Source organism: Triticum urartu, chromosome 5A (genome assembly GCF_056163025.1).
Source record: "Triticum urartu cultivar PI428250 chromosome 5A, HENAU_Tu73, whole genome shotgun sequence".
Lineage (NCBI taxonomy): Eukaryota > Viridiplantae > Streptophyta > Magnoliopsida > Poales > Poaceae > Triticum > Triticum urartu.
The window spans coordinates 583,776,779-583,791,252 of record NC_141877.1 but is presented as its reverse complement, the minus strand read 5'-3'; the positions used below and the strand labels follow the sequence as shown (position 1 = coordinate 583,791,252).

At 41.6% G+C, this 14,474-nt stretch overlaps 1 protein-coding gene across 1 annotated transcript; it reads right to left on the bottom strand.

Annotated features, from left to right (window-relative positions):
• Window positions 1–12,476: 12,476 nt before the first annotated feature.
• Window positions 12,477–13,927, bottom strand: LOC147973066 (uncharacterized). The gene is made up of 3 exons (XM_087524567.1): window positions 13,412–13,927; window positions 13,097–13,319; window positions 12,477–12,694 (listed from the first exon to the last, which is right to left on the bottom strand). Exons 1-3 carry the CDS (start codon window positions 13,925–13,927, stop codon window positions 12,477–12,479), a joined length of 957 nt encoding a protein of 318 aa, XP_087380693.1.
• Between the last annotated feature and the right edge of the window lie 547 nt (window positions 13,928–14,474).

Sequence of the window (14,474 nt, the reverse complement as noted above, 5' to 3'; positions counted from 1 at the left end):
GGCTCAAATTCAAACCGGCACTAATGTGCTTCACATTTGACCCTTTTTCTACTAGTGATTGTCCCAGTGAGAAAAGGATGATGGAGACTATGATTCCCCCACAATTCGGGATGAGACTCCGAACGAAAAAAAGGGAGAGAAAGAAAAGAGGCCATAAAAAAGAGAAAAGGCCTAAATAAAAAAATGAGAGAAAAAGAGAGAAGGGACAATGTTACTATCCTTTTACCACACTTGTGCTTCAAAGTAGCACCATGATATTCATGATAGAGAGTCTCCTATGTTATCACTTTCACATACTAGTGGGAATTTTTCATTATAGAACTTGGCTTGTATATTCCAATGATGGGATTCCTCAAAATGCCCTAGGTCTTCATGAGCAAGCAAGTTGGATGCACACCCACTTAGTTTCTTTTGTTGAGCTTTCATATACTTATAGCTCTAGTGCATCCGTTGCATGGCAATCCCTACTCACTCACATTGATATCTATTGATGGGCATCTCCATAGCTCGTTGATACGCCTAGTTGATGTGAGACTATCTTCTCCCTTTTTGTCTTCTCCACAACCACCATTCTATTCCACTTATAGTGATATATCCATGGCTCACGCTCATGTATTGCGTGAAGATTGAAAAAGTTTGAGAACACCAAAAGTATGAAACAATTGCTTGGCTTATCATCGGGGTTGTGCATGATTTAAATATTTTGTGTGGTGAAGATGGAGCATAGCCAGACTATATGATTTTGTAGGGATAACTTTCTTTGGCCATGCTATTTTGAGAAGACATGACTGCTTTGTTAGTATGCTTAACGTATTATTATTTTTATGCCAATATTAAACTTTTATCTTGAATCTTTCGGATCTGAATATTCATACCACAATTAAGAAGAATTACATTAAAATTATGCCAAATAGCACTCCGCATCAAAAATTCTATTTTTATCATTTACCTACTCGAGGACGAGCAGGAATTAAGCTGGGGATGCTTGATACGTCTCCAACGTATCTATAATTTTTGATTGCTCCATGCTATCTTATCTACTGTTTTGGACATTATTGGGCTTTATTATCCACTTTTATATTATTTTTGGGACTAACCTATTAACCGGAGGCCCAGCCCAGAATTGCTGTTTTTTTGCCTATTTTAGGGTTTCGAAGAAAAGGAATATCAAACGGAGTCCAAACGGAATGAAACCTTCGGGAACGTGATTTTCTCACCGAACATGATCCAAGAGACTTGGACCCTACGTCAAGACACAAAAGAGGAGGCCACGAGGTAGGGGATGCGCCTACCCCCCAAGCGCGCCCTCCACCCTTGTGGGCCCCCTATTAATCCACCGACGTACTCCTTCCTCCTATATATACCTACGTACCCCCAAACGATCAAATACGGAGCCAAAACCCTAATTCCACCGCTGCAACTTTCTGTATCCACGAGATACCATCTTGGGGCCTATTCCGGAGCTCCGCCGGAGGGGGCATCGATCACGGAGGGCTTCTACATCATCACCATAGCCCCTTCGATGAAGTGTGAGTAGTTCACCTCAGACCTACGGGTCCATAGTTATTAACTAGATGGCTTCTTCTCTCTTTTTGGATCTCAATACAATGTTCTCCCCCTCTCTTGTGGAGATCTATTCGATGTAATCTTCTTTTTGTGGTGTGTTTGTTGAGACCGATGAATTGTGGGTTTATGATCAAGTCTATCTATGAATAATATTTGAATCTTCTCTGAATTATTTTATGTATGATTGGTTATCTTTGAAAGTCTCTTCGAATTATCAGTTTGGTTTGGCCTACTAGATTGATCTTTCTTGCAATGGGAGAAGTGCTTAGCTTTGGGTTCAATCTTGCGGTGTCCTTTCCCAGTGACAGCAGGGGCAGCAAGGCACGTATTGTATTGTTGCCATCGAGGATAACAAGATGGGTTTTTCATCATATTGCATGAGTTTATCCCTCTAGATCATGTCATCTTGATTAAGGTGTTACTCTGTTTTCATTAACTTAATACTCTAGATGCATGATGGATAGCGGTCGATGAGTGGAGTAATAGTAGTAGATGCAGGCAGGAGTCAGTCTACTTGTCTCGTATGTGATGCCTATATACATGATCATACCTAGATATTCTCATAACTATGCTTAATTCTATCAATTCCTCAACAGTAATTTTTCACCCACCGTAGAATACCTATGCTCTTGAGAGAAGCCACTAGTGAAACCTATGGCCCCGGGTCTATCTTCATCATATTAATCTTCCAATACTTAGTTATTTTCATTGCCTTTTATTTTACTTTGCATATTTATCATAAAAATACCAAAAATACTATCTTATCATATCTATCAGATCTCACTCTCATAAGTGGCCGTGTAGGGATTGACAACCCCTTATCGCATTGGTTGCGAGGATTTATTTGTTTTGTGCAGGTACGAGGGACTCGCGCGTAGCCTCCTACTGGATTGATACCTTGGTTCTCAAAAACTGAGGGAAATACTTACGCTACTTTTTGCATCATCCATCCTCTTCGGGGAAAACCAACGCAGTGCTCAAGAGGTAGCACTATGGTTCACCACCAGTTTGTCGAGAGAAATGAATCACCTCTCCAGTATCGCTTAATCTTTGAAAGACGCAATGTTGTCCGTATTACTCTCCCTGCTCCTGCCTTCTTTCATTATCAGGCAAAAGGAAGATATGTTATTACCAGAGAGGAGGAAGATGAGTACGAGAGGAGGGCGGAGGCCGCTCGCCGCCACACTACAGCTCAAGAGGCGATAGCCGCTGCATCTCAGTACGACCCCAACTATTATTATGGATATCCGCCAGGCCAACCGTGGCCATAGACCAATTTAGGCCAAAAGCCTAAGCTTGGGGGAGTACGTATTTCTCACTGACATTATATTCATGTTCACACACTCATTGCTAGATGTCGGTGCTCATACTTTTTCATTGTATCATCCATGCTAGTTTATTTTCCTTTTTATGCTTTCTTCTTGTGTGTTTGATAAACCTTAAGAAAAACCAAAAAAATTAGTTGTAGCTTTTAATTAGTTTACTTTCCATGCTTGTAGTAGTAATTAAAAAGAAAAGCCAAAAAGATTTTATGTTCTTCTTTTTCTTGTTGGGAGCTTTCCCGTGTAAATAGTTTTATTTCTTTTCTTTTCTTTGGGGTCGATAGGAGAAGACCATAATTAAATTGTTGAAGTAGCTCTTATATGCATTATTGTTGATCTGACAAAAGAGCCCATATTGCCTTGTCTTCTCCTGTTTATTGAATGCTTGCAGATTCCAGCTTAGTCCAATGCACGTGCACTATTATTATTATTCACATCGTTCGGTCGTGCAAGTGAAAGGCAATTATGACAATATATGATGGACTGACTGAGATGAGAAAAGCTGTTATGAACTCAACCTCTCTTATTTTTGTAAATATGATTAGTTCATCGTTCCTAATTCAGCCTATTATGAATAAACATGTTTGCAATGATAACTAGAGATCATAGTTTCTTGTGCCATGCTTGATTAGCTAGGAGCTTATAATGGTTTACCTTGCGTGCCAACATGCTATTAAAATGGTTGTGATGTGGTATGATAGGGTGGTATCCTCCTCTGAATGATTTAAGTGACTTGACTTGGCGCACGTTCACGCATGTAGTTGAAACAAAATCAACATAGCCTTCACGATATTTATGTTCACACATGTAGTTGAAACAAGAACAAAATCAACATAGCCTCCTTTGACGAACCGCCACTAAAGGCCCACCACGTGGCGTGAGCTTGCGCCGTGGCATGGGGGACCTTTCGTACCGGTTGGTGTTACCAACCGGTACTAAAGGTTTTTTTTTAATTTTTTTTGAAAATTTTGAAAAAAAAAATGATTTTTTTTATTTTCAATTTTCTGAATTGAATTATTTGATGATCTAGTCTCTAATCACCCCTCTTAACTACTCAAGTGTGGATCACTCATTCCAAATCGTCTAACTTCCCGATTAGTCACCCATCCTCTCACTCCCCCAGCCTGAGCACGCTTAACTTCGGATTTCTATTCCCCCTACTTTCCAAGTCTGCACTTGTTGTTTTCCTGACAAATGTAAGCTGTCAATCCTATTAACCCTCAGCAGTTTAGCTTGAGCATTAGGTCACTCGTTTCACCATTTGAGTTTGAAACTATTATTCTAAAAAACAGTAATTATTTAGTAACACTAATATTTCTTGAATAAGTTTGACCATAGTTTGACCATAGTTTGACCAGATTTGACCAAAATTCAAAAATTGAAATAATTATTTAGTAACACTAATATTCTTGAATAATTATGTAGTAACATTAATAATTCTTGAATAAGTAGTTTGACGATAGTTTGACCAAAATTTAAAAAACTGAAATTTGAGCATATCTTTTTTTCCTTTTGGAATTTGAGGATTCTAAAAGTTACAAACAGGCCATGGCTGTCAAAATCGGATGCGGATTTTCGTGCTGAATTTTTTGATATATTATACGTTTTTTTCCAACATCGTATGCAAGAGTTATAGTCGTTTTACATTTCCCTACACTTTTTGCAAAACATGTCCAGATTTAAGTTTTCAAATTTTCATAACTAGTAGGTGTAGTAATATAACTACCTCTCGAAGGATTTTATTTTCTGGAGTTTTTATCATTTTCTTTTGATTTTTTCAAAACTGAAATGGCGATACACGGGGGAGGGGGGTAGAGTTTGAAAATTGCCCTATAGTCCCGGTTTGTGTCTCCAACCGGGACTATAGGTCAGACCCCTTTAGTCCCGGTTCATGGCACGAACCGGTACTAAAGGTTAGCCCTTTAGTATCGGTTTGTGCCACGAACCGATACTAAAGGTGATCATGGGGCCCCGGCCTGACGCCAGCCTGCCACCACCCCTTTAGCACCGGTTCGTGGCACGAATCGGTACTAAAGGTTCAACACGAACCGGCATTAATGAATAGCCGTTCGAACCGGCACTAATGGTGTCATCAATACCGAGCCAAAATCGAACCGGGACTAATGTGTCTCACATTAGGTCCTTTTTCTACTAGTGTATATACGGTATCTACCTGCCGTTCCAAGTAAATTTGTATGTGCCAAACTCTAAACCTTCAAATAAATATCATGTTTTGTATGCTTGAATAGCTCATGTATCGACTAGGGCTGTCCGTATCGTCCATGTTAGGCGGGTTATTCTCAAGAGGAGTGGACTCCACTCCTCACTCACGAGAAAGTGGCTGGTCACTGGGATGCCCAGTCCCATGCTTTATGCAAATCAAATCAAAATAATTGCAAACATAACTCTCCCTGGGACTCTTGTTAGTTGGAGGCACTCGTTGTTTTGAGCAAGCCATGGATTGATGCTTGTTGGTGGAGGGGGAGTATGAACTTTACCATTCTGTTTGGGAACCGCCTATAATGTGTGTAGCATGGAAGATATCATCATCTCTTGGTTGTTATGTTGATAATGAAAATATACCACTCAAAATATTATTCACCTCTATTTCAAAACCGAGCTCTGGCACCTCTACAAATCCCTGCTTCCCTCTGCGAAGGGCCTATCTATTTACTTTCATGTTGAGTCATCATCTTCTCATTAAAAGGCACCAGTTGGAGAACACGCTGTCATTTGCATTCATTACTGTTAGTTTACATTGAGTATGACTTGACTGGATCTCTTTTACCATGAATTACAATGTCTAGTCAGTCATTGATCTTTAAAGGTGCTATGCATTTATGTTTTGCGGTCTCAGAAAGGGCTAGCGAGATACCATCTTGTTAAATCATATTATGTTTGTTTTGAGAAAGTGTTTTCATCCGAGATTTATTATTATTGCTCGCTAGTTGATTACGCCATTGATATGAGTAAACTTGAGACCTAAGCGTTATTGTGAATGTGGTTAGTCATAATCTTTGCTGAAAACTTGAATGTTGGCTTTACATATTTACAACAACAAGAGTAAACAGAGTTTGTAAAAGTTTTTCTTTATCACTTTCAGTTTATCAACTGAATTGCTTGAGGACAAGCAAAGGTTTAAGCTTGGGGGAGTTGATACGTCTCCGTCGTATCTACTTTTCCAAACACTTTTGCCCTTGTTTTGGACTCTAACTTACATGATTTGAATGGAACTAACCCGGACTGACGTTGTTTTCAGCAGAATTGCTATGGTGTTATTTATGTGCTGAAACAAAAGTTCTCGGAATGACCTGAAAGTTCACGGAACAACTTTTCGGAAATAATAAAAAATCCTTGCAAAAGATGAAGGCCAGGGGGGCCACCACCTGTCCACGAGGGAGGGGGCGCGCCCCCCTACCTCGTGGGCCCCCTGGAGCTCCTCTGACCTCAACTCCAACTCTATATATTTGGTTTCGGGGAGAAAAAAAATAGAGAGAAGAATTCATCGCGTTTTACGATACGGAGCCGCCGCCAAGCCCTAAAACATCTCGGGAGGGCTGATCTGGAGTCCGTTCGGGGCTCCAGAGAGGGGAATCCGTTGCCATCGTCATCATCAACCATCCTCCATCACCAATTTCATGATGCTCACCGTCGTGCGTGAGTAATTCCATCGTAGGCTTGCTGGACAGTGATGGGTTGGATGAGATCTATCATGTAATCGAGTTAGTTTTATTAGGGTTTGATCCCTAGTATCCACTATGTTCTGAGATTGATGTTTCTATTACTTTGCTATGCTTAATGCTTGTGACTAGGGCCCGAGTGCCATGATTTCAGATCTGAACCTATTATGTTTTCATCAATATATGAGAGTTCTTGATCCTATCTTGCAAGTCTATAGTCACCTATTATGTGTTATGATCCGTTAACCCTGAAGTGACAATAATCGGGATACTTACCGGTGATGACCGTAGTTTGAGGAGTTCATGTATTCACTATGTGTTAATGCTTTGGTCCGGTACTCTATTAAAAGGAGGCCTTAATATCCCTTAGTTTCCATTAGGACCCCGCTGCCATGGGAGGGTAGGACAAAAGATGTCATGCAAGTTCTTTTCCATAAGCACGTATGACTATATTCGGAATACATGCCTACATTACATTGATGAATTTGAGCTAGTTCTGTGTCATCCTAGGTTATGACTGTTACATGATGAACCGCATCTGGCATAATTCTCCATCACCGATCCATTGCCTACGACCTTTCCATATAGTGTTCTTCGCTTATTTAATTTTCCGTTGCTATTGCTATCATCACTACAAAATACCAAAAACATTACTTTTGCTATCATTACCTTTTGCTACCGTTACCACTACTATCATATTACTTTGCTACTAAACACTTTGCTGCAGATATTAAGTTTCCAGGTGTGGTTGGATTGACAACTCAACTGCTAATACTTGAGAATATTCTTTGGCTCCCCTTGTGTTGAATCAACAAATTTGGGTTGAATACTCTACCCTCGAAAACTGTTGCGATCCCCTATACTTGTGGGTTATCATCCTACACCCAGCAGATTACCAATGTACCCCTGGGAGGGGTAGGCCTATATAAACCCCCGAGGGCACCCATGCAAAGGGTTGGAACCTGTTAGAACTAGACTCACACCTAGAGGAGGAGAGAGCGTGCCTGCCTTCTTCCACCTCTAGCAAACAGCTCAAGGAGCACCATTGTACCACTAGTGCCTTAGTGATCATGCGGAGACCCCGCAGAGCAGGACTAGGGGTGTTATCTCCTAGGAGAGCCCCGAACCTGGGTAAAGTGTGCCAGCGTTCGTGTTTACGCCTCATCCCACTTCCAGGCACCGGCGACGTTCTACTCGCTCCCACCATGATAAGCCATCCTTTGGCATATGTCGCACCCAACCCCCGACAGCCGTGTCCCCAGTTATGGACATCTTGAGTATCTGGTTCTTGAATTATCATGTTGATCTCATCACTTTACTTAATTAATTTGTAGTGTTATAATTATTATTTTGGGATTGAGTCGGAGGAACCTTCTCAATAATTTTCCACCAACTTGGTAGTTAAATAAAATATATTCCTTTGTTGTAGGAAAAAATGGCTCCATGCAAAAATAAACTTAGAGCTTTCCACCAGCCAAATATGCATGTAGTGATAGCTATTATTCATCATTGCTCTTTGGTGTGAATTTGCCAGTACATTCAATGTACTGGCCCTTTGTGGCTGCAACGTCTCATGTTGCAGGAATCTTATGACGAATAAGTGATACATTAGGGTTACGATTTCTACACTCAACTTTGTTGTTGGTGTTGATGGGAATCCACAACCCTGTTGTTACTTCCGCTATTTGGATTGAGGTAATAGTATTTACGTTACTTTATAAATGTGATTTACCTCTGTTATAAATCCTCAAGTACTGTGTGTGTCAGCATACCGATCCAGGGATGACACTTAAGCATAGAGACTTGACCGTCTGAGGTCGGGTCGCTACAGAAAGATGTTGTTATTACCATATCTACCAGTTGCAGCCAGTATTTGCTGCCCCGTGGTCAACTTAATGAAGCAACCATCAACACCTAGATCAGCAAATATTACATTAGTGCTAGGACAACATAAATGATTGTGTTTACACAAATTAATATAGGTACCTATGAAGGGTCTGCAACCATTTAGGAAACCCTCTTTGCAAGCATTTAGGCAGATGAACAAGCCATGGAATCTAGGATTTATGCTAGCATGGGCCTTCAATTGCTTTGTTGTAACAATGCATCTACTTCCTGGATTGGTATCCAACATAGTTTGGAGGTAATCCCTTATCCTTGTGTATCGTGCCCTCCGATCTTCTTGGACAACACTCTTATCTGCTTTCCGTGCTCTGTAGGCCATGTGAATGGACACTTCTATTCCATGTTTACTCTTAAAATTGGCTAATATGGTCTGGACTGGTGTGTTTTGTCTGCCCTCAACTGTTCCTCACACTCATGTGCCAATCATCTTGCAGTCACTTTGGTGCTCTCTCCTACAGCATTACAATTGTGGTACAAGTTCATCTTCTTTATACAAAAAGTTTTCTCATGTGCAATTTGAGAAGCAGCAATGAAAAAAGGATAGTCTTCTGTACTGCAAACTGCAACAATTCTATCTGAGCAGTTTCTACGAAAGGAGTAGTTCCTGTTTTGTGAGGTGTGAAATATAAGAAGTGCACTCCTGAATTGCTGGACATCTATGAAACAAAGTTTCTTCACAAATTGTTCTTGTGGGTTCTCCCTCTTCTCATCATACCAAACCCTAGACTTCTACTTTCTGGCCCTGCTCTTCCTACCATTTGGTTGCCTAATTATTGGAAGCTGAGCACCATCATTATCATCCTGACTTAAGTCACCTGGGTTGCTCTCCTCATCAGATGAAGGTATCCAATTTTGCTCTATGTTTTGGTCAAGACTTCCATGTGATCTGGTTGTTGGCCCCTTCCTCTGGCTTCCTCCTGTGCTGTTGCTTCCTCCTATAGTGCTTCCTCCTCTCCTACCCTCCTCAGCTTGTTCATCCTGTCCTACCTCCTCCTCTCCTGCTTCATCCTCCCAATCCTCCTCATCTGGTTCATAAAGCTCTTCTACATCAGTGTCTCCTTCAAAGTGATTGAGAGGATCAGCTCTATGCCTCTTCATTGCCTCTAGCCTAGCTATTATGTCTTCATCTTCTAAAATCTCATTGTCACTATCACTATCACTATCAGTGAACTCTTCGGCAAGCAGCTCTGGAAGTTTTCTTTTTGCTGCCTTGTACTTCTCTTTTTGTTTCTTATTGGTCCTAAACTTTTGAATCTCTTCATTCCTCTTCTACTCCATCATCTGCTCAATCTTCTCTTGCTCCTGGTTTGTCTCCATGAAATACTCATGCCTCTCATTACCATAGTCCAATGCAAACTCTGGTTCACTTGGACCCTTAAGCTTCAAACATGAACTCTCCTAGGTGTTCATGACCTGAGCAGGCTGTGGTTGGGGCTTCATTGGACTGGGGAAAAGAACTCCTGAAGTATCTACCTCATAGACAAGTTGTACACCTAATTCAGACAAAGGGACATGCTCTTCATAAACATGACCAATGTTCAGGTCAGCTGGTCTGGGTGCATCACTTCTCATAACTCTAATGTTAACAACAATATTTCCTTTATTACATATGTCATCCAACATTTCTTCCACCTTGTCATCATCAGTTAATTCTTCCATTCCTGACACCCCAACTCCTGGATCCTGACATAACACATAAAATCTCTTGAATAAAGCCTTCCAACTCTATAAGTGCAATAAGATTCTAGTAGGTTATGTCTGATAAGCAAATGGTTCTTTCCAAATTATCTCTATCCAAGAAATGGAACCTCACTTCCCATTCTTCATCATCCAACCTAGTTCATTTAACATAGTTGTTAACATTCAGATAAAACTAGTGTTGAAAAATACAGATAAAATTCAATCAAACCTAGTGTTAAACAATTCAGTTAAAATTCAGCTAAATTTCATTTACAACTGACTACTGAGCCATTATGTTCAAAACTAGTGTGCAATTGCAGTTAAAACTACTGAGCCATTCTGTTGAAACTAGTGTTACTAGTGTTACAGTTAAGTTAAAAACAACTTTGCAGTTCAAATTCAATTAGCATGACTGAATAATTAAGGGCAAGCTAATTTGCAGTTCACAACCATTACTGTAACCCAATAATCCTAACCAAATACCTACAACATAATCCCCAACTTTGTAACAATTACACCCTAACCCTACAACCCTAACCCTGGAATCCAGATCGGGGAAACAGTGAGGAGGGGGGAGGATGGATGGCTTACACCACACCGCCGAAGGAGGATGCAAAGTGCTGGCTGCCCATCGGATTTGCCTTCACCGCCTTGGCAAATGCCCTAGCCACCGCGTACTCTGGGGATTGGGGAGGAGGCAGCGCCTGAGAAGGATTCGAGCTCCCGCAGAGCTCGAGTGGATCTCCATCACCACCACCACCACTAGCATCGCCAGCGGAAGCGCCGCCGAGGACGCCGCCAGGTTTCGCCTTGCCCATGGAAGCCCGAGGGAGAGCAGAGAGTGAGAAGTGGAGTGGGGGCGGCGCGGTCGGTCCGTCCGACGCGATCCGATCAGGTCGTCTCGAGCAGGCGGCGCCATTTGCCGTCCGTTACGCCACGTAGGGGGAAACCGGGCCCCAGCTGTCGAAAAGGCAGTCAAACAAAGCAAATCGGTCGATCAGTGCAGTCTGCAAAGAATTTACTGAATATGCGGTGTTTGGAACCGATCTGACCCAACTTACAAAGAATGTTGGGGCTGCATGCCTCCGACGACGAACGCCGAACAGCTCCGGCCGCCGAACGAAGGTGGAATAAGAAGATGAACAGAGGACACTTGACTATGGTGACGAATGCCCTGGCCGCCAAACGGCCTGTATGATGGCTTCTATTCAACTCAACTGACTGGCTCGTATCATGTCAGGCTACAAACCTAAGACGCACACACGCCAGAGACCACCGGAGACTACATCTTTCTCCTAGCTACTGCTCTCTGCTACCTGCACACACAGGCACAACACTCTTTATACACAAAGGTGATTGGCACGCAAGCACGTCCCATCCACCACAAAGTGGTTGTTTGGATACCAATAATAAAACCTGAGATTTAGGAAAACAAGTTTTAGGAGTGTTTTTAGGAAAACCTGTTTTAAGGGAGAATTTTCGTTACCAGGAGTTTCTGGAATAACTCGTTTGGGTGAGAAAACGTTAAAACAAGTTTTGGTAAAAGCGTGTTTGGATTAGTTAGTACTCTGTAGACGCCGCTTACTTTCTCCTGTGTCTCTCTGAACTCAAGTCGCCTCCGCTTCTTTCCCAAATCGCCGCCGCAGCTTACCGTCTATGTTCCTCGAGGAGCTCGACCTAGCCCAAGCTCCCCACGCCATCAACGGCTCCGGTGACCGCCGCCACGGCGACAAAGCCGTACGGTTGCGCGGCTGCCGCTTCCCGTTCCACTCTCCTCACACCGTCAACGGCCCCGGCTCCGGCGACCGACGCCACCACGGCGATGCCGTATGGTTCCGCGGCGTGCAGTGCAGACGTGGGGCGTCCCATCTGTTCTTCGCGGCGGAGGCCTACCGGCGGGGAAGAAGGGCACGCTGTCGCGGTGGATGACTCGCGACTATGGTTGATGGCGGAGGACAAAATCCGCCCCCATCTTCTAGACCCTTCACTACCGAGGCATCCAGGGAGTCTAGAGCGTGCTCGACGCAGCCCGAACTACTTCCAGTGGATGAGTATGAGCTGCCCTCTTCGTGGCATGCTGGATCTGGGACTATGGTGACAGACTCTTCATTCAGATAATGTGAGGTGAGCTTCTCTCTAGCTCAGTAATTTTATATTCTCAAGGTCCATACCGAACTTGCTGTATGATGTGTGAATGGACAAGAAAATGATTTTAGCATTGAAACATTGAATGTAAAGCTTGTGAATCTACAAATGAATGAAAAATCTGTCGATAGTTATCCAATGTACCTATAAATAAAAATGATAACAACTATTTTAGTGCTTAATTAATCATCTTCATCTTCTTCTTCCTGAGTGGCATGCTGTTGGAGATTACTCCACAACTGTCGAGCGATGCTTGCACGTACTCTTTCACCGGCAACTCGATCATCTTCTTGTAAGTTTTCTTGCCCTCGAACTTCTTGGTCACCGGTGTCAACATCTCCTTGTGTTCCCTCTTGTTCATAAAGCTCAAACAACTCATCATTCCTATCAACCTTCCTTATGAAGTTATGGATGATGCAACAAGCCATAACAATTTGGACCTGTTTTTTGTAAGGATAAGGGATTCCTCCATTCCTTGTTAATATTGGAAATCGAGCTTTTAGAACGCCAAAAGTACGTTCTACAACATTCCGTAGTAGTTGTGTGTGACGATGATTGAACAAATCTTTCTCACTACTATATCGACGTTTAGTTCCACGAAAAGAACCAATGTGATAGTGATCTCCACGATAGGGGGCAATAAATCTTGGAGTATTTGCATAGCCCGAGTCCACGAGATAAAACTTACCTGCATGTAAAGTTTGATATCACTCTCAAATTTCCTATTATATCATTACATGTTTGATACAATGAGACAAACTTTACTTGCATGTAAATTCATGTATTTTTTATTTTTACCTTCTGGGACAACAAACCCACCATCAGTAACAGCCCACCTTAATACGGCTTGATCCGATGCGGAACCTTCCCATCCAGCAGCCACATATGAAAATGTCATGTCAAATGACACTACTGCCATTACATTTTGAGAGGGATAACCATGCCTATTTCTGTAAGGAGTTTGTTTATCAAGCTTGATTTTTGCATTAATATGTGTCCCATCAATTGCTCCCATACAGTTCTGTTGAGAGAAATTCAGAATTAGAATTGGAGATTTGAACTTTGCTGCAAGTAATATCCGAAAGGAACATGTTCTTGAGATAGAATATATACTTTGAAGTATGGGTAAAACCTTGAGTCGCCCAATATTTCGTTGGGAACTTCATTGGGCGGATCTGTTATGTAAACATCACGTAAGCCATTAATGGCTTTTAATACTCTCTTGAAATGCCGACTTATTGTTTCTCCTGAATGTTGAAATCTATTCTGGATAACACGGTTCCTAACATTGTGACCAATTGTATGTAGAAATATGACTAGTTGTTCATTGACGTCCATCCGTTTTGTATCCGTAAGTAAATTCCTCTCGCACAATGCATCTCGCAATAAGTAGAAGGTGTGCTTATCAACACGAAGTTGTTCATAAAATCTAACTGGATGTCCTTCCAACCACTCTCTAGTCTTTTGCGCACCAGTTAATTTAGAGGTATTACGTGGTGTTTTGAATAGCCTTCCGAACAGCACATGTTGCAAAAGTGACATTGCAGAAAAGTCATTAATAATCATTTGCTCAGAATCAGAATAGTCTCCATCTGCCATATCTTCCATGGTTTCCCTGCAAAATTTCATGTAGCAACTTCGGTTAACTGTCGGAATTTCTACAATGTTATTGTTCTAGAGCTGATAAATTTTCTGTTAAATGGTAGGACAAGAATCATTGAATGAGTGATAGGAGAACATTGAATGATTTCGGTGACAAATTTTACTCGCTAGGTTGATGATAAAACATGGAGGTATGTACTGACGCAAAGAGCAACATTGCATCATTGCTGTTTAAACCAATGAACCAAAAGGAAAGGTATGCCATCAACTTCCCTCACTTATATCTTAAGCTTATGTATTTGTAGAACACACACACACACAAATATAAATCCAAGTTCTGAAGAGGGATTTATATATGAGACCATATATAACTAGTAGCACGAACCAAATAAATATATAAATTTGCATATTGATTGTTTGAACACAAACTTACAGAAGGAATTTATGGAAATTGCAAATACAACCTAATCAGAAAACTAAACAGTACGCTACAACAGGTAAAAAACTACGCATTTTCAACCCAGAGAGACCGAGTCTCTTCATCCATCTCAATGAAAATAGCCCTTTTATCAAC

Bases quoted from the DNA above. Each gene is read 5' to 3' on its own strand.
- LOC147973066 (XM_087524567.1), bottom strand. From the start codon at position 13,927: ATGAAATTTTGCAGGGAAACCATGGAAGATATGGCAGATGGAGACTAT. The intron at 13,320-13,411 runs GTATATATTCTA...TTCTCTCAACAG, and splicing joins GGTTTTACCCATACTTCAAA to AACTGTATGGGAGCAATTGA. The intron at 12,695-13,096 runs GTAAAAATAAAA...TAACTTCATAAG, and splicing joins TGGGTTTGTTGTCCCAGAAG to GAAGGTTGATAGGAATGATG.